The sequence below is a fragment of the Microplitis demolitor genome, chromosome 7 (genome assembly GCF_026212275.2).
Source record: "Microplitis demolitor isolate Queensland-Clemson2020A chromosome 7, iyMicDemo2.1a, whole genome shotgun sequence".
Taxonomy (NCBI): Eukaryota; Metazoa; Arthropoda; class Insecta; order Hymenoptera; family Braconidae; genus Microplitis; species Microplitis demolitor.
In genome coordinates, this window is record NC_068551.1 from 7,066,220 (window position 1) to 7,086,845 (window position 20,626).

General features: G+C 26.3%; 2 protein-coding genes across 3 annotated transcripts; one reads left to right on the forward strand and one right to left on the reverse strand.

Annotated features, from left to right (window-relative positions):
• The first annotated feature begins 1,007 nt into the window (after positions 1 to 1,007).
• Positions 1,008 to 5,937, forward strand: LOC103571421 (eukaryotic initiation factor 4A-I). The gene is made up of 6 exons (XM_008549579.2): positions 1,008 to 1,102; positions 2,456 to 2,573; positions 2,655 to 2,802; positions 2,901 to 3,010; positions 3,839 to 4,566; positions 4,639 to 5,937. Exons 1-6 carry the CDS (start codon positions 1,080 to 1,082, stop codon positions 4,781 to 4,783), a joined length of 1,272 nt encoding a protein of 423 aa, XP_008547801.1. The 5' UTR covers positions 1,008 to 1,079; the 3' UTR covers positions 4,784 to 5,937.
• Positions 5,938 to 6,498: 561 nt separating this feature from the next.
• Positions 6,499 to 20,625, reverse strand: LOC103571455 (alsin). Of its 2 annotated transcripts, XM_014442635.2 has the most exons (13): positions 19,900 to 20,625; positions 15,086 to 16,378; positions 13,771 to 14,340; positions 12,180 to 12,751; positions 11,926 to 12,106; positions 11,121 to 11,287; positions 10,506 to 10,615; positions 10,212 to 10,423; positions 8,737 to 9,291; positions 8,481 to 8,657; positions 8,246 to 8,399; positions 7,991 to 8,173; positions 6,499 to 6,672 (listed from the first exon to the last, which is right to left on the reverse strand). In XM_014442635.2, exons 1-13 carry the CDS (start codon positions 20,238 to 20,240, stop codon positions 6,625 to 6,627), a joined length of 4,563 nt encoding a protein of 1,520 aa, XP_014298121.2. In that variant the 5' UTR covers positions 20,241 to 20,625; the 3' UTR covers positions 6,499 to 6,624. The 2 variants fall into 2 exon arrangements, with proteins under 2 accessions (XP_014298121.2, XP_053596473.1); XM_053740498.1 differs by lacking the exons at positions 6,499 to 6,672; positions 7,991 to 8,173; positions 8,246 to 8,399 and having other exon boundaries at positions 8,487 to 8,652.
• Between the last annotated feature and the right edge of the window lies 1 nt (position 20,626).

The window sequence follows — 20,626 nt, forward strand, 5'->3', positions numbered from 1 at the left end:
ATTTTTTAATTCAATATGATTTAAAATGATTAATTCCGAAATTTATACTCGAAAGCAAAATAATTCAGACAATTTTGTATGATTTATAGTTACGTAATCTCAAATCATTCCAAATTAGATTTCTTGATCAGGGTGTTTAATTAAAAAAGAAAAACAAAAAAAAAGCCACCCCAACTATCTAAATCGGTTAATCTGTTCAAAAGTTCTAGAATATTCACATACATACATACACCCGGACATCATCTCAAAATTAGTCAAAATAGCTTCTTAGGACCTCAAAATGTCAGTCTATTAAAAACTCGGTTTTCAAAAATTGAATCAAAACCAATGACGCCTTTTTTTGAAAATTTTTAATTTTCTTAGCGGAAAGTTAAAAATTTTTTTGAGTTCATTTCTGATATAAATAATTAAATTATCATTTAGTTATAAACAATATCTAAAAAAATTATAATTTTTTCACAACAAAATTTTCATACATTTTTGTAACTTATATTATCTAAATGAATAATTATCAATATTTTTATTAATTAATAATAAGTATATATATAATAATAAGAAGAAGAAATATAAATTATTTATTTTAATATAAACTGAAAAATTACTGTTTTATTTTTTGATAATTGTCCCTTATTAAAAGAAACGATTTAAAACGATTAGAAAAAAAAATTTTAAATACTTTTGAATGCTTCTGAATACTTTGAATACTTTTGAATCTCCCTTCTTATAGACATGTAATTAATCAGGGGTATTAAAATATTTATAATTTAAATTTACCCAGGTTTTTTATTTGTCATTGCAAAGGATGTTGGGTAAAAAACATAATTTTTCCCCTCTGTGCAAAAGACAATTAAATTCAAATATATTTCTTTAAAATAAATGAAATAATTATGATTATTTGTCAAACTTATCAGTCGACTGATATTCATAGTTATATAGTAGTTTTTATTGTAATAAATAAAATATAGAAATAACTTTATAATATAATACAGCAGCGCCATTACGCGGTATTTGTACGATAAAAATATTCCCGGTGACGCAATAGGAATTCGTCCTTTCCGTCGCGTTACTGTGAGTGGAACATGTCGTATACGTCTGATCGAAGGCAAGTTCTATTTTTTTTTAATATATTTGTCATTTAATAATTATTAATTACCAGTTACACTGATTACTAATTATTCATTACAGCAGATAAACATAAAGATTAAGATTGATATTACGTACATTGACAGTAATATTCATAAGTTTTATCCGCAATTAATGAATGCACGGGGTTTTCGCTATCAACATGGCGTGCCGTTAACTTTTGTCACATTGTACTATAAAATTGGCGGCTATTATGTTGTACCTATTCACATAAATTTATTTCAAATATCTTTATCGGTTTATTATTATTCAAATTCATTGAACGTCACATTTCTTAACTGTCACGTGACGTATTCATAAGATAATTTTTAACAAAAAAAAAATAATTTATCTTATACTGTCATCAAAACGCACGCTTTCGTTTATTTCCACCATGCTCGTGACAGCTCACATCTTTTATTTCTCAACCTTGTCAAGTTTATTGATTTAAGTGTTAAATTCATTTAAAAAATTTTAAATCTCATCTAACAATTTTTTCTTTGAGGTATTTTCAAAATTTTTTAGACATAAATTTTTTAATTAATCATTTTTAAATATTTGAAATCATGCTTTTACGGCATTTGTGAGTCACTGTCACCTTTTAGTATATTTTATCTACGTGTGTACAGTATTTATTTGTAATTTTTTCATTTAAACATGATCAATGCAGCAAGTCTATGACACCATGTCCATATTTCACACCATTCACCCATTTGTAAAAATAAACAGTTGCAACAGATGCAATAAAGTCATTTTTTTATACCATGATTTTGAGATATATTTTTAAAATATCCTTCATAAACATCGCCATTAATGTACTTATAATTATTTAATTAAATTACAACAAAAATATATATTACTGAATTTAGCCGATGTCTAATAACTTTTGGATTGTTTTAAAAATGATAAATTATAAAAAAAAAAATATTTTAAAAAATTGTACTTATAGCTTTTTTAATTTTCTACACATGCATATTTTTATTTTTTATAATTGATGTTAGAAAAAAAATCTAAAAATTTTTAATTGTCTTCTAACTTCAGGATCATAAAAATATAGTTCTTATTAATTTACTAGACTGTGAAAAATGATAATAAATATATAAATATATGAATCATTAGTTAACATTTAATGTGGCATTGATTTAAACAAAATAAGTAAACAAAATTTATATGATAACTATCAGTATTTATTATTACGTGAATCATGTATTTAATTAATGATAACTATTTTTTAAAATTAATTAATAAATTAAAAATAAAATACTTAAGATAAATATAATTAAATAATAATAAATTGATTGTCAATCATTTAATGATATTTTTTTTTATATAGAGTTGAAGATCAATGGTCGGACGAATCTAAAAATGGTCCGAGCGAAAGTGATGCACTCAATTATGGAGGACCTCCCGGAATGGACCCTGACGGTCTTATTGAGTCCAATTGGGAGCAAGTAAATAAAGTTTTTATTGTAAAAAAAAACCATCGATTGATGAATCATTTTTTCAATCTAATTTTTTTATAATTTATTTAGGTCGTTGAAAGTTTCGATGACATGAACTTGAAAGAAGAACTTCTACGTGGTATTTATGCTTATGGGTTTGAAAAACCTTCTGCTATTCAGCAACGTGCAATTGTACCATGTGTAAAGGGTCTTGATGTTATTGCACAGGCGCAATCTGGTAATATTTTATTATTAAAATTAATTTCATCTTTTATTTAAGTTTTTATTGGAAATTATATATATTATTACTGAACATTAATTGAAAATTTTTTTTAGGTACTGGTAAAACTGCAACATTTTCAATTTCAATTTTGCAACAAATTGATACATCATTGAATGAGTGTCAGGCATTGATTCTCGCACCAACTCGTGAGTTAGCTCAACAGGTACGAATTGCTGCCAAGTAATTCAACAATTATCTATATTGTTAAGAGAATAAGGAAAATTTTGTTCCCGCCATATCTATATGATAGAATTAGTTAATGTTATTGAATGAAATTGGTCTCATTAGATAAGTCTTGACTTGAATTTGTGCCTTTTCATAGTTTAAAATCTTTTTTATTACCAAGTATTGAGATAAATCGATTTATCTATATCATTCGAATTACATTTAAATTACGCGGGAAAAAAGACGATCGTATTTATTTTCTTTAAATAAATTAATACTTTAATTATTCTGACATTAAATACGACTGAATGTCACTAAATTTATAGCTATATTATTTATATCGCGTTACTTATTCTAAAATGACAGATTTTTATACTCCCTTTTGATTTTAGGAAGCTTCTCAAAGCCAAAAAAGTATGCATAGAAAAAAAAGGATTCATTGACACAAAAAATCTTTACTCGCCTAAAGAAACTTTTTACTTACCCCAAGAATTTTTTTGCATTGTAAATTGAAAACAAAAATTTATTTAGAAGTAGAAAAAAATTCCTTGGTGCAAGGAATTATTTCTTTACCAAAATAATATTTTCTCACCCCAAGAAAATTTTTGTAATTAATTTATAATGCATAAAATTTCTTGGTGCAAATTACGATTTTTTTGTGGTAACAAGTCCTTTTTTTCTGCGTATTTTATAAATTTAGTGGAGATATTTGGTCACGTAGTGACTGTAGGTTGCTTGCTTGGAATTAATAATATTATTAAATATAAATTATATCTTATTTTTTAAGCATAAAAAATAAATAACTATTTTTAATTATTTTCTTCAGATTCAAAAGGTTGTTATTGCTCTTGGAGATTTTATGCATGCACAGTGTCATGCTTGCATTGGAGGTACTAATGTGCGCGAAGATATACACAAGTTGGAACAAGGAGTCCATGTTGTTGTAGGAACTCCTGGTAGAGTTTATGATATGATTAGTCGACGTGCATTGCGCACCAACAACATCAAATTATTTGTATTGGATGAAGCTGATGAGATGTTGTCACGTGGTTTTAAAGATCAAATTCACGATGTATTTAAATTACTTCCTAATGAAGTTCAAGTTATCTTACTATCTGCTACTATGCCAGCTGATGTATTAGAAGTATCAAAATGTTTTATGCGCCGTCCAATTAGTATTCTTGTGAAAAAAGAAGAACTTACCCTCGAGGGTATAAAGCAGTTTTATATATTTGTTGAACGTGAAGATTGGAAATTTGAAACATTGTGTGATTTATATGATACTTTGAGTATCACTCAGGCTGTTATTTTCTGTAATACTCGTCGTAAGGTTGATTGGTTAACTGAAAGTATGCATAATCGTGATTTTACGGTATCTGCAATGCATGGAGACATGGAGCAAAGAGATCGTGATCTTATTATGAGACAATTTCGTACTGGATCTTCTCGTGTTCTTATCACGACTGATTTATTGGCACGTGGTATTGATGTGCAACAAGTATCTCTCGTTATTAATTATGACCTTCCTTCAAACCGAGAGAATTATATTCACAGGTAATATTTATTTATTTACTATTTTATTTTTATTTAAGTATATTATTAATATTAATAAATTATATTTTTAAGAATTGGACGTGGTGGTCGTTTTGGACGTAAGGGAGTAGCAATAAATTTTGTCACTACAGATGACAAACGTACCATGAGCGATATTGAGCAGTTTTATAACACTCACATTGATGAAATGCCTTTAAATGTTGCAGATTTAATTTAAATCTTACTCTTGGAGACAATTATATTAAGCAAAGCAAGAAAAAAAATATTACTAAAACATAAGTGAAATAATAAGCTCTTAACTGATCTCTCTGATGGTGAGTGAGCATATTGATCGAGTTGGGTGAATCATATCGCTTACATAAAGCGACTTTTGGAGGGTTTACAAAACCCTTATTTGGATTACTCTCTATATAAGAGAATTATAAAATTTAGGTAGTGGCATTATTTATTTTTTTTTTTTCTTTGAGAAATCGCGTTTCACAACAAATTATTATTATAGTGTTTGTTGCTGTTGATATTACACCACTAAATACCATTAATTATTATTATTATTATTATTGCTAGAAATAATTATCATTAAATATATTGACATTATAATAACGAATAAATAGTAGAATAATAAAAAGACAGTTAACTGTCGGGCCACCTGGGCCCGAATTAACAGTTAACAGCTGTCGTTACAGTTGTCAGTTGTACAGGAATTATAAATGGCTGTCAATATGCAGCCAAATTCAGTACTTTTCGCAAACGTCGCTGTTATTAATCTCATCGGAATTATTATTCCGCTTTTAAACCCTTCCATTTCATCAAATTGCTTTATTTACTTTGATAAATATGATCTATTATATGTTACCTCAAATTTAACATCTCATTTACGACTTGTTTATCTGGGAAAAAATTTAGTTGGCTTTTGGAAGGGCTACTTTAATTACAAGCGATGCAGAAGAAGATTTAATTATTAGATTTTAGGTAGTTTCAATTTTTATATATCAATAATAAATATAATAAATTTAATTTTTTTTTCGTTTGTTAAATAAATGTATACTATTACTTTTTTTTTCTTCTCATAGTATTAGTTTGTTACTATGTTTTTCCAATTATCAAACTCTTAAATAAAGACAAACGATTAGCAAAAAAATACAGTAGGACCTCGTTATAAGACTATTAGTTTCTCTCTCAAACTATCGCGATGCCTGACTTATGATAGAATGATAGTCTTATAACGAGGTCCGACTGTAATTAAAAATTAAAGCCGATTAGATTCTATTTTATTTTAATTTATTATAACTAAAGTTAGAAATTTCGTTTTTTTCATATTTAATATTTTCTCATAAATTAATCATCAAAACCTTTTCTTCAATTTACTTCCCAAAGAACAAATAATTTAATATAGTAAATAAAAATTAAGTTATTTTCATTAATCAAATTTTAAAGTTATTATTTTTTTTAAATTCAATTTTTAATTTTGTTATTTTCTAGAAAATAGAAAATGAAAAAAAAATTACTTCTCGAGAATTAATAAGGAATAGAGCGTGGGCTACGTAGAAAATCATTGTTTACGTACATATTGATTTTTAGTCATTTAACTTGACTAGGTATTGTATGCTCGGTTAATTTGCGTGACTTGATTACCTTATAAATTATTATATCAATAGAACAGTAAAAATTGATACTTTGTTTTAATCAAAAAATTTTCTGTAAATTAATTTATAAAAATATTAAAAAAAAAAAATAATAATGATAATACTCAAACATGCTAATAAAAAATAAAATAAGCTCATAAATAGCTAGATTTGTTAATTATACCACCAGTATGTATTTAAAAAAAATAAAACATGTGTACAAGCTATGTATCAATAAATATTTATTTATATAAATTAATTTAATATTTCAACTGTAACTTAAACTTTCTTTCAAATTTAACAATTTTAATCATGAGTATAAATTCTATTAGACTAAATAAACTCATACGTTCAATTTCTTTTTCCTTACATTTAACAATATTTTTTAACGTAATTGTTTAAATAATAACAATAATGTACAATTTTTTAATTTATTTTAATCAACAATACTCATTTTTTCTTGTAGAATTTGATAATAACAAGCCTAAAATAACAAAAAATATTTTATTAGTACTAGGTTATAATTGACAAGAAAAATATAGTATATTGTGTGACAAGGGATGAAACAAGACGATTTCAGACTGGGGTGAGGTTGGCTGTCCAAGCCGCAGGAGAGAGCTGACATCACCCGTAGTCTAAAATCGTGATTTATCCTGAGTCACACACTATGTTTCATGATGCCCTGCATTGGAACTTCAAGATTCAGTGTCAGCCAGTAAGAAACAAGTTAATTTCAAGCCAATGATGCGGAGAACTGATAGAGAATAAGAAATATGTGATCTACAGTCACTTATTAAATAGTAAATAATATGAAAATATTATTTTCACTCATTTTTTAGTAATTCTGTTTGGTTAATTAAAACTGTCACTTAAAAAATGAAATGAGTAAACTGAAGTGACAAGTAAACAAATGAGAGTAATAAGGCTGCAAATGAACATTAAATGCCTGTTCTCTGCGCTGGTGTTGCTCGTACGAGAATATGGATCAGTGATCTGGTCTCCATCTACAGATTTGATGATCAATACGCTTGAAAGAGTGCAATATAAATTCTGTAAAACCTTGTTATATCGCAACAGGCATATAAACGACACTGTCACAGTCGACGAGGTGCGAAGGATACACAGACTAAATGACTTGAAATATCGGCGGTAAATAGCTCACCTGACTTTCTTTTTCAAGCTATTCAATGGATTAATAGATTCCCTGGAAATCATGAATGATTTCTAGTTTATACCAAACGCGTTGAATCTCTGGCAATGCAGGATCCTAAAAACCACCAAATCCAACAAAAACTATGTGATAAATGGACCTAAGAATAGGATATGCAATCTAGTCGACACTCTACATAGTGATGTCAACTTCTTCCAGGGGTCATACCTGAATTTCCGCTCTTATAATAGAAAACTATTATTAAAATATTAGCTGCTCACACACTGTAACTCTCAAGCAATTAACCTTCTCTACTTTCTTTTACACACAGTCAAATTTGATATTGTATAACAATCTAGCCCTATTATTTCATATATTGTATATTATATTATATTATAATTAACTAATGTTAAGATGGCGTATAGTGTCAATTGGCGTAATAAATAAATATAATTGACACCGGGCAGAAACAATTGTGTTTCTTCCCAAGGGAAGAAGTATGTTTCTGCCCGTTGTATGAACGTATTTTTGAATTACGAATTTGCTAGCAGTTGTTTGCAGCATCGGCTTGAAATTAGCTTCTTTCGACGGGCTGTAGAGACACTGAAACTTCAAATTTCGATGGTGGTATCATGAAAAAATATTGTTTTACCTTCAAAGTAGTAAACATTATTCCAAGTTCACCATTTTGAAAAAAAGGTTCCATAAAATCTTCAATAAAATGGCATTCACTGCCTAATTGCAAAACACTAGCACGCACTACTACAAAATTAAATACTGGAAATAGTTCATCCATTGTCCATAAATAACTTGTACCTAATTGTTTTTGTACTGTCTATAAAATTAATTAAAACAATTATTTTTTATTTTTAAATTAATCAAAAAAGAAAAAATTAATAATCTTTACCTTTGTCATTTGTTCAAATGTATTACGTATAACCAAAAGTTTTTCTAAAGGTGAAAAGGTAGTTTTTAATTGTTGCAATGTTTCAATAGCTTCAATAAAAAATGTTTCACCCTCATTTACATCCAAAGTAATATTAGATTTGTTCCAAAATTTTCTATTTCATAAATAATATTAAAATATTTAGTATTTAAATTTTCTACCGTAGTACAGAAATGTACTGAATACTTATACTTACTGATCAATATCTAAAAATGCCATCAAAGTTATATCTGGTTGTTTATTCCATTTTTTTAATCTTTCCCAATAAGCATCGTCTTCTTTTTTATTATGCAATGCATAAAGTACAAATAATGCTGAATGTACACGAGGTAGTAAAATTGGATGTAATATAGCTGTGGCACTTATAACTTTACTAAAAAATTATAATTTATATCAATCATTTATTTTAAAGAAAAAAGATTTTTAAAAAAAATTAATAATAATAATAATACCTTTCACTTTGATCATCAGTTTCTAAAACATATTCTTTATCACCACTTGGTAGTGCTGGGAAAAATAATATAACAATATCATATATTCTCAAAGTTATACTTCGCAGTTCAGCGACGGCATGGCTTAACAATAATGGATGAACCCGAACACCTCCGTAACTTGCTGTATATACTGACGAAATTTCAATTAATAAATTACCTAATGGATGATGACGGCTTTCAAATGCATTTGTTAAGTAATTATGAATTTCGTTATAACTTGATAAAGTAATTTTATCTTGACCAAATTGTGGAATTTTATTAAGTAAATCATTATTATTTTTTTTCTCTGTATTTTTTGAGGGTGATCTATCTCTACGTAACGATTTTTCATGTGATTTATTTATAATAACTGCAACATTTTGCCATAATTTTTGACATTCTAATAATTTATCATTATTTAATAATGAATTAACATTACGAATATGTGGCTCTGATATTCCAAGTTGTTGATAACACTGTCGAAATATTGCTTTCCATTTTTGATCTGGTAGTACACATAACTTACCAAATGATCTAACAATAAACATAATCATTAATTTATTAATTATTTACAACAAAAAAATATATTATCAAAATATTTGCCTATGCCATTCTTGATTAAAAACTCCGATTGAATCCCTAGCAGATCTAAATTACGGTAAATAACCGTAAATTACCGCAATTTACGACATTCGGAAAAATTACCGTAATTTACCACAAATTGTGGCAATTCGCCGTAAAATTTGCGGCAGTACTGCGGTACTTTACGGCAAAAATGCGGCATTACACGCAAATTTGCCGTAATTTATGATATTCAGAAGAAATACCGTAAAATACGGTAATTTACCGTAATTCGGATCTACTAGGGATTCGATTAAAACTCAATCAGAAAATAATATATTTTTTGACTTTCAATCGGTTTTCATTGGATTCAATTGAAATTTTTAATAAGGGATATTTTTATAATAAAATTAATTAAATTTGCTATCAACGGCCTTGACTTAAAATTGTGCCTTTTTATAGTTTCGGATGTTTTTATAAAATATTGAGTTCCATATTTTCATTTTTTGAAATATATTTAAATATCACGCTAAAAAATTTTCATTTGAGATTTTCTTGTCCGTTTTTTTGGCGTGTTTGGTTGCTTGCTTTTAAAAATTATTTTATTTTGAAAATTTATTGACAAATAAGTTTTTTTTTTCTTATCTTTATATGCAATGGTCGAAAATATCGTAATTTGTCCCGATGATCAAATCATCGTTATTCATAATTAATTTTTTTTTTTAATTAATTTAATAAGTTTGTCTTACGAATGATAAGATTTGTCTTATTAAACTTTAATGATAATAAAAACAATAAAATATGTAATGATATTTGCGCATTCACGTAGGGACTGTCGATAGCTCATATTAATCGATTTATATAATTTTTTAATCAATAAAAATTTTACTTACGGTGGTATTGCATTAACTTCAGTAAAAATACTAGCTTTTTTAATCTTTAAAGTTGCTGTAACTTTCACCGGTTCATTCCAAGCTCCATAAATATTGCCCTCTAAAATATCACCTGAACAAAATGTTAATATTCCTTTACCACCAAAAATTCCTACTGATTTAAATTCTCCTTCATAATGTGTTTTATCTTCAAAGATCATTAATCCATGACCCTATTTGTTTATTAATATTTTTAAATATTTTAATTAAAAAATTTACTTAATTATAACTGCAATTAAATATTAATTATTTTACCGTCATGGTGTCTTGAACAAAAGATCCTTCATAATAAATACCATCCAATGTTACTATTAATCCACATCCATGTTTAACATTATTACTCCATAGTCCTAAATATTTCTCACCTATTATAAAAAAAAAGTAGTTTAGAACTTAATTACTATTTATTTATATCACTAGATAATTATAAAGAATATCCTTCATACTTTGTTGTTTCATTTATAATACTTGTCAAGGTTTTAATTTAATTATGCAATTATCCCGCTATCATATTTAAATTTTATGAATAATTGAGATATCATTAATCAATCCTTGGTAAATCCAATTAAGGAAAAATTTTATAATAAAAAAAAAATAATAGCACGGATGTCTTTTTTAGTCTTTTAAAAATATTAAAAATAATTATTACGGGCACCGCGCATTTTTATTAGAAATCAGTTTTTGGTACAAATTGCTGAATATTTGATATGTTGTAATTTATGTGAAGCTAATCAGAAGTTTTATATTTATAGCTATTGTTTAGCATTGATAAATATTAGGGGCTATGTCAATAATTATTCTATAAATGACTTTTAAAAAAGATTCTTTCAACAAAATGACACAAAAATAATCCCTAAGTCAATTTGTTACCTGTCAGAATATTATCCATGACACCATATCCACATTTCATACCATTCATCCATTCGCCAATATAAACAGTTGCCACAGATGCCATAAAATGTCCTTCTTTTTTTACACCATGGCCATGAGGTAATCCATCTTTAAAATATCCATCATAAACATCACCGTTAATGTACCTATAATTATTTTATTTAATTATAACAAAAATATATATGATGTTTGAACATATTCACATTTTCGACACGAATCATAATGGTCACAAGGAGGTTTACAAGACTTGTCATTGATCAGCTTTAGAAATTAATCAATATTTTTATTTGAAATTTTTTAGAGATATTCCTTAACATTTTAACAATAGCTGGTATTCATTTTTATCATAAATTTTCATTTTTAGATATGGAAAAAAAAAAGTGACTTTATGCAAAAAAATAAATAAAATTTAAAAAATTTTTAACTAAATTTTGAGGAAAGTTATTGGAGAATAAATGTATTTTGTAAAAGAATCAATGAAAAATTTAACATCCCGAAAAATATAATTATTTTAGTAAATAAAAACTGCTTGATTGATTTTTGCGAACATTTTTGCAAATATTGAGTTATTCGAAAAACTTCGAGATATCTATTTATATCGCTAAAAATTTTCTACAAATAAGAAATCTTGTAGATTTTTTAAAGACTGAATAGCTATTAAAATATTTTGAGTTTAAAATTTAAATAATTAGAAATAAAAATATGGAGTTAAAAATTGTCTTAGGACTCCTAGACTCCAGTCACCATTAAGATTTACTCATATAATAGAATAAAAAATACCTACTTGAATGAACCATAGCCGTTTTGTTGACCATCTTTCCACTCGCCCTCGTAGATACCTTGGGTAGATATTTCCATTTTTCCAGTACCGTTGATAACTCCCTTATAAAATTGCCCTGTATACAATTTTCCATCAGCCCACTCCAATTTTCCAAAACCATGAGGTTTACCATTCGACCATCGACCTGATAAAGTGATATTTCAAATATAAATTATTTAAGATAAACAACAATAAGTTAAATAATAATTATTAAATACCGGAATATTTAGCATCTTTGTAAACTGGATGCTTGAGAAATACAAAAGTACTGGTACGATCTCTTGGCGGTGTATGACCAACAACTTTTTGCAGACTATTCTTGATAGCATTTTGCAAAGATTGTAACCATTCATTTCGTTCCGTAGCAGTACTAGTGTAAATAATAAAATTATCTTCTGGTGCTGTTACTGATATGGCATTTAATAACGTTTCAGTATCAGCTAAAGGTTCAATCCATAAAGTAGGTAATGGATGCACTGTATGTGATGTTCCAATTACATGAATAAAACAATCGGTTAACAATATGAACCAATGTGATGAAAATCTACTAGAATTGAAAAGAGAAATTGGATGTGATCGGGATTCTCGTATCAAACGACGCTCAGGTGATCTGAGAAGGTCAATTAATTTTCCAGAATTTTCCCAAAAATTTTTTGTTTGATCTGCTTCTCTCTGACGTTTTTCACGGTCATCACAAAATTTTTCCCACTTAACTAAAGCTTCTTGAAGTCTCTCAATACCCATATTTGTACCATTACTTTTGATTAAATTTGATATCATAACTTTGTATCTGAAAGAAAAATTTTTTAAATTTATTATTATTTATTATTTTATAAGATATTTCAAGTCTAATTTGATTACATCTCTATTGATTAATGTATATTATCTCGTAGAGATATAAAATTACTTACTACTAGGGTGGCCCAAAAAAACCGACTATGTTTTTTTTTCGAGTCTCTTATAAAAATTTGTTGGTTTACGATGTTTTAAGACGCTTCTCCAAAAATCAGCTCGATAAAAAATTTTAAGAGGTCGCTCACGAATTTTGAAAATGCCAAAAATGATTGAAATTTGGATTTTTTATTTTAAATTTTTTTCTTTCTCGTGACAGCAATAGTTTATATTTGTGAAATCATGACTCCGCTGAAAATTTAAGCCTAAAATTTAAATATTTAAACCTCGCTCAAGAATTTTGAATGTTTCCGAGTGCTGTCTTTTGAACGTTTTCGAGCGACCCTTGAATATTAATAATAAAGCTTCTCGATTTTTCCACCATCAATTTGCATCACAATGAATGGAAATATAACCGAGAAATAGAAATAATAAGTTATTTACATACTTTTTTATTTTTTAATTCAATTTTTAGGTTTTTTTGCTTATTCAAAATTTACCAAATTTTATTGTTTAAGCCTGTCCTGTATATTTTTAGTTATGCAGAAGTTATATTTTAGTGAAATGACAATATTTGAATTATAAAAAAATTCAAAGTATTAGTTACATATTATCAGTTAATATTCAAAATTCTTGAGTGCCATTTAAATATTTAAATTTTGGGCTGGAATTTTCAACATCGACATAATTTTACAAATATAAACTATTGCTGCCACGAGAAAGAAAAAATTTAGAAGTAAAAAATCCGAATTTCAATCATTTTTGATATTTTAAAAATTCGTGAGCGACCTCTTGAAAATTTTTTAGCGAGCTGATTTTTGGAGAGGCTTCTGAAAACATCGTAAGCCAATAAATTTTTATAAGAGACTCGAAAAAAAAATAGTCGGTTTTTTTGGGCCACCCTATTACTTATATTACCTATTTAATTGTTGCAAAGGATGTTGCAACGCTGTTACAATTAAATCTTCATTTTGTATTTGTTTCGATTTAATAACAACTTTATCTTTGAACAAACGTACAACAGTCAATGGTAATTCATTCATTATTTTTGCTATATGTACAAATCCACCAAGTGATGTAATATCGCAAATGGCATTCAAATAATACTTATAAACTGTTATAAACTCATCGACATTTGCAACTAACGTAACTTCATAAGCTTCACAAATATAATTAGAAAAATCACATAGACTCGACACATTTAATGCTATAAAACTCATTAATTCTGTATAACAATGGCATAATGTGTTATATGCATTTGATTCTTGTGTAGTATTACTTTTTTTTTGAAATGGTTTAATCAAATATTGATTAACAATAATCATTTCTTCTAATAAAATTTCTTCATTCGTTAAATCATTAATCACTATACTAAGCTCTTGATTTATGATTGAGCAACAACTAAATGCACCAGAACTTGATATAAACTTGATACAATATTTTAAATCATCATCAGATATATTTAATTTAACAACTTCATTGACATTACTGCAAAATAATAAATCAAATTAGTATATTAAACAACAATAAATTAAGGTAAAAGCCCCTATACCCGCTCAGTATCATTAGTCGATCACTTTAACTGTTTAAAGCGTTTTTTTATAATTTTTGTGAAAAAAAAGCACAACTAAAAATATTGTTATGGATAAATAATTATTTGTGAATCTAAATATATTAAAATATCATGTATCAAATTATTTTATAATAGATTATAAATTCAAATTAAATGACTGTTTCCAAAATCGCGCTCAGCCGGACATTTTTTACTTTGACGTTAATTCGTTAGATTAAATTTAGTTACGTCAAATTTTTTAAAAATTGTTATAACTATATCTTATTAAATACATTTTTAAAATTTATGAAATTTTATATTATGAAAGAATAAAGTAATATAATTGATAAATTATTTTCCAAATCAATAAACTTATGACAGTTTAATTGACATTGTCTTTGAGCGACTATAGGGCCATGTGTTGATCGAGTAATGGTACATGGCAACTTTTAGTGAGCGACTATGGGTACACTCAAAGACCTTATTTAAAAAATTAATAATAATTATCAACATTATTCTTAAAACAAAAATTTTATTCTAATACTTAAAACTACAAAAAATAACTATAAAAAAAAATATGATATTTCATTTTATTTATTAATTTATATTGAGTAATTTAATCTCACTCTAATGAAAAGTGACCGGGTATGAGGAGTTTTCACCTTAAATAATTTAACTTACTTTGATTTTCCGATAAAAAATAAATTATTGTCGAAATTTATTAAACTATGTCGACTACCTGCAGCTAAATCTTTACCACGTATTTTATTATTAAAATAATTATTAATAACAGAATTAATTAATTGTGGTGAGCTTTGATCGTTTATTTCATTTGGAGCCACTTGATGACAATCATTTTTACCCCATCCATAAATTCTTCCATCTAATGTTAATGCTAAAACATGATATGAACCACACGATATTTTTTTAATTCCAGTATTGTGTAATTTATTAACTAAAACTGGTTTAGCTCTGTTAATAATATCACCAGTTCCCAATTGACCAAAACGTATATCACCATATGTCCATAATTCTGTTCCAAGTATACTATTTCCAGCATCAACTAATGAATTAATACGTTCAATTAATCCTTGCTGTGATAATTCGTGATCTAAAGACGCGGTACTTGATGACCATGGAAATTCTTCACATCTTAAACTGTGGGCTAAACTATTGGCAGTAGGTTTATCATTATCATCTTCAATATGATCAAATTCTTCTCCTGTATCATCACGTAAATCATTAATATCTGAACTACCACTTACGTGACGTGATAATGTTACAACTTTATCTCCCATTGTTTTAACTCCTTCATAAACTAAATTAGCCATACTAGAAACATTTTGTTTTATTAATCCAGTTGGATTAGATATGTACTCATATTCTTCTCTATTACTATTACTATTACTATAAGAAGAAACCCATGATAATTGTCGTGTTAAAAATTGTCTTGCTGCTTCAGTATTGATAAAAATTGGATTTTTTTTTTCTTTATCATCATTATCTATTGATTCAATATTATTAATAAATGTTTTATTACCAATTGTTGATTTTGGAGTTGAATTACGACCTTTTATACTAAATGATACAGGACTTATTGAAGTAACTGAATTATCTTCAGGATGGAGAACACAAGTATCTGAGGATGTTAAACTCTGTGGAGTTATTATATTATGTAAACACTGTGGACAAGAATTTACAAATACTTCATCAATATCATTTTCACTATCTGTATCGTCTTTTATTACTTTTGAAATTTTTCTAGCAACCACAACGTTAAAATTTGAACCACACGCTACCAAAGAAACTGTACGTCCATCAAAAAATATTATTTTTTTTGGCGTTTGAGTTTTTATATCAACATGAGGTTGATCTCCACTTCCCCATAATTGCCCATTTTCGCTTACAAATAATGACGCAGTGTCACTTATTGCTATATTTTTTATTCTTATTGTTTCATTTTCTTGTTTATATCTGGAATTAATGATTACAAAAATAAAAGTTTTGTTTATTATTAATTGATGTTTAGATAATTTATTTAATTTTTTTTTTTTTTTAAATTTAAAAACTTTTTGAATTACAGTGTTAATTTTTTTTATAAAAACCGTAATTAATTTGTGATAATTATGAGTCTATTCAAGTGTTGCTGGAAAATTTCTCGTATTTAAAATGTAGTTGTAAAGGAAAACGACGTTCTGATTAAGATAAAGTATCCAGTACTTGAACAGTTTTCAAAGTAAAATCTATTTAACCATGATTTTGGCAAATAAAAATTAATTGAATCGACAAAGCAAATGTTACTTATACAAAATTTTTGACCTCGTAAAAAATGTATTATGTTTAAGAACGTCTATTTTATGTACTGGTAGCATGTTTTTTACTAAAAATATTTATACCGGTAATTTATGCCGGTTATTTATTCAATCACTTTGAATCGTTTTTATGAGAAAAGAAACATCAATCGGTCATTCATTGTATAGTAGTATTAAATTCAATAAAATTATAATTATTTCGGTATGAAATGAGAAAATATTTATTGCAATTACTTCCTAAATTTTCAAAGAATATTGCAATACAAAGATTTCTTATATTTAACGCTAAAATTTTTAAATAATTCAACTTATATAAATTTGTTCAAGTACTGGTCCTATTTTCAGAGATGTTCAAGTACTGGGTATTTTATCATAGCAAATTGTCTAACTTAATATTTTTCAGTAGGTGATTCTGTGATTTTGTTCCTGACATATCTATATGATAAAACATGTTAATGTTATTAATGGTATCAGTAAAAAGGTCATGACTTGAATTTGGGCCTTTTCATGGTTTAAACTCTTTTTTACTGTCAAGTATCGGGATAAATAAATTTATTTATTTCATTCGAATTACATTTAAATTACGCGGGAAAAAAATACGATCGTATTTATTTTCTTCAAATAAATTGATATTCTAATTATTCTGTCACTCAATGTGACTGAGTATATATCACTATTATATATATAATTAATAGAAAATAAGAAAAATTTAGTCTATGTCATGTCTTCTATGATTATAAAAATTAAACAATTTTTATTGGGTATCAGTGAAAAAATATATATTAGACGAGTAATAAAAAAAACTTGACCGTGTGTTGATTTTTTTTTTTTTTCCAAGAATCCCATGATTATACAATCATCGAAATCAATGTTTGCGAGTTAATGATATGATTTGTTTCATTAAATTTAAATGATAATAAGAATAAACAAAAGGTTCTAGAGTTAATTTTAGAGTATAAATTTTAATAAACAGTTAGTTTCAGATCATATTTTATAAATTTGGTAGTAATACTTGAGCAGTTACGTAAACTGTAGGTTGCTCGTTTTTATAATACTTATGACGTGGATATCTGAAGTAATGTAAAAAATAAAGTATGCAAATAAGTTAAATTTTAATTATATTTATATTTCTAATTGGTTTGAGCTTGTTAAAAAAGTTAAATAACTCGCTTTAAATTTTAAAGAAAATTTTTAACAGTGTACCTAAAAGACGGTGATTTTAGCACGTTTTTATTAACTCGCTTTCATGTGTGTCTGTTCGGGTGAAATTTTATAATTCATTTTAAACTATTTTCCCGGTGAGCAAGAGACTAGAAATTTGGAAAGTAGTTAAAAAAATTCGTATTCGTTTGTTTGTCTGTCCGGTGAAAACTTTTATAATCAATTTAAAACTAATTTCTGTATGAGTTATATTCTTGAATATAGCTTACAACTGAATGACAGATAAACAAACACCGTGTAATCAAAATGCAGTGAAGGAAATGGAAAGGATACGACGACTAGGACCTCCAATATCATGAATAGTCATGTATTTAAAATTTTTAATTAAAAATTATCTGGCTTTAATTTGTTTCAATTTTTCTAAGTATAGATCTTATAAAAAATGATTTTTGCTTGCTTCTCAATTTTATTTTGTAGAAAAAAAAAAACAATTAAGTAGTTTGATATATTATTGGTAGGTAGATATAATGATTTTCTATTTCGGACATGATCAGGTGAAAAGGAACTTAAATAAACCTGAAATTTGTCGCATGTCTCTGTCACTATCTTGTCAAGGTGTTTAAAATTGGTTTCAAAATTTCATACATACGATATTAAGAATCAGAAAATAATTATCGAAATAAAATAAATTATTAATATACCGCATTTTAAAACAGACTAAAAAGTACAAAATAATTTCTCTGAGCCTCATGAGGATTTAAAACCAAATACAGATTCCGAACTTCTAACAGATAGTCCTGAAAATTTTTAATAGCTATGAAAATACTTGTAAGATTTAAAATGAAAACGTGCGATGTATGCAGCAGATAATTGCAAGAAGTGTAGATAGGAGCTATCAATGAGAAAACTCATGGGTTCATATCATTCACAGTGCAATAAAATTGTTAAGTAGTTGGACTATTAATGCATCAATTATTTGTTGCATTCGCTGCATGTTTTTCGTTTTGAATCTAACAAATATTTTCACAACTATTAAAAACTCACAATCATAAATTTTCAGGACTATCTGTAAGAAGTTCGGAATTTGTATGTGGTTTTAAATCTTCATATAAAAACCGAAAATTTTTTTAATTTATACCGATAAAAGACTAACTTTAAAGTATATAGATATTTTAAAAAAAAACTTTTTTAAATCTTATGAATTGAGCGTATTAAGGATTACAAATGTTGAAAATAACATTTTTCTAAGTATATAGAAACTATGACAAGAATTAATGATTGATACGTTACAAGTTACGAAGTTGTCTATATACACATATTACAACAAAAATGAATATGACCTTTTTTGTCAAGAATTTGATTTTCTACAAAATAGTTCCTTTGATTTTTTTCTTTAATCTCAAGATATATTTCAAGAGATATTTAAAAGAAAAACGCGATTGTATAGAAAAATGAACTTTGATCGTCCTTCGGCACGTGTTCTTTTTATTTAAAAAAAAAAAAAAAAAAAAAAAACCAAACTCCCCACGTATTTTTTCACTAAAAAAAAGCTTTTTATGGGGCGCCTGAGAAAATTTTATTTTTAACAACCGCCCTAATATATATATATATATATATATATATATATATATATATATATATATATATCATATAATATATATAATATACACATATATTAAAACGAATACTTATAAATAAAAATATTTTTCATTAGTTTTATGTTGATTCAATAAGAACCCAACTGAAATAATTAAAATATTGTTTAAATTTGTTAGGTAATTCATCTCAATGTTTTTAAATTCTGATAAAAAACTATATTTAGAAAAAAATGAAAATTTTTGTATAAAAATAACAGAATTTATAAAATAATAAATTCTTAATGAAAAAAATAAATTCGACCATATTTATTGGTATCATTTTAGAATTTTAGTCTTACTAGATTGACTGGAGTGTAAACAAAATTAGTTTTGTAATAAACATATTTATATATTTTTAGATTACAATAAAATAAAAACAACATACCCATGGCTGCAAATTTTAATTTCGTCTTTTATAATAATTTTATCGATAACTTGCAAATTATTTGGGTCCACTGTCAATACATGGCCATGATCATCAACTATAAACAAATATTTCGAATTTGATGCAACATCAACAGCATAAAAATCAATTCGTTTAAGTGTTACAGATAATGATTGATCTTCTAGAACAATAACTTGGCCACAATAAATATTATAGGTTGTCGTTGACACAAATATATGATTATTGATATTAACCAATTTTTTAATAATACCATTAGGTTCATCACCAAATATTAAATTTACTCTTTCTGTACCTTTCCAAAGGTATAATTTTTGTGCCATAATTCAATACTCAAATAATTAATTAAATTAAATATATTCCACATATTTCATGATATTACATATTCTTTATTTATATTTTTCTTCGTCTCAATTAAACTGCATATTATAGTGGTTATTTTTTCGATTCTAAATATTTTAATTATTTACAATATTCGTCATATCAATGAATAACTTGTTTGTTTTTTTATCAAACTAATGATAACACGCAAAATACTTTTCCACATAATAAATATGCATTTTATATAAATTAAACAATTAATTTTATTAAAGGTTATAGATTTTATTGTTTAATTATTTAAATATTTTAAATAAGTTTAAGTAAATCAGGTGACAGTTTGTGTCCTCAGACACTTATAATATTGTTATGTATCATGACATATCAATCC

What these genes read in the sequence shown, in the direction of transcription:
- LOC103571421 (XM_008549579.2), top strand. Translation starts at nt 1,080, where the DNA reads ATGTCGTATACGTCTGATCGAAG. An exon ending in TCGTATACGTCTGATCGAAG is followed by an intron (nt 1,103 to 2,455) that starts GCAAGTTCTATT and finishes TTTTTTATATAG; the next exon opens with AGTTGAAGATCAATGGTCGG. An exon ending in CTCGTGAGTTAGCTCAACAG is followed by an intron (nt 3,011 to 3,838) that starts GTACGAATTGCT and finishes TATTTTCTTCAG; the next exon opens with ATTCAAAAGGTTGTTATTGC.
- LOC103571455 (XM_014442635.2), bottom strand. Translation starts at nt 20,240, where the DNA reads ATGGCACAAAAATTATACCTTTGGAAAGGTACAGAAAGAGTAAATTTA. An exon ending in CCTTTGCAACAATTAAATAG is followed by an intron (nt 12,752 to 13,770) that starts GTAATATAAGTA and finishes TTTTTCTTTCAG; the next exon opens with ATACAAAGTTATGATATCAA. An exon ending in ACTGATGATCAAAGTGAAAG is followed by an intron (nt 8,658 to 8,736) that starts GTATTATTATTA and finishes ATAATTTTTTAG; the next exon opens with TAAAGTTATAAGTGCCACAG.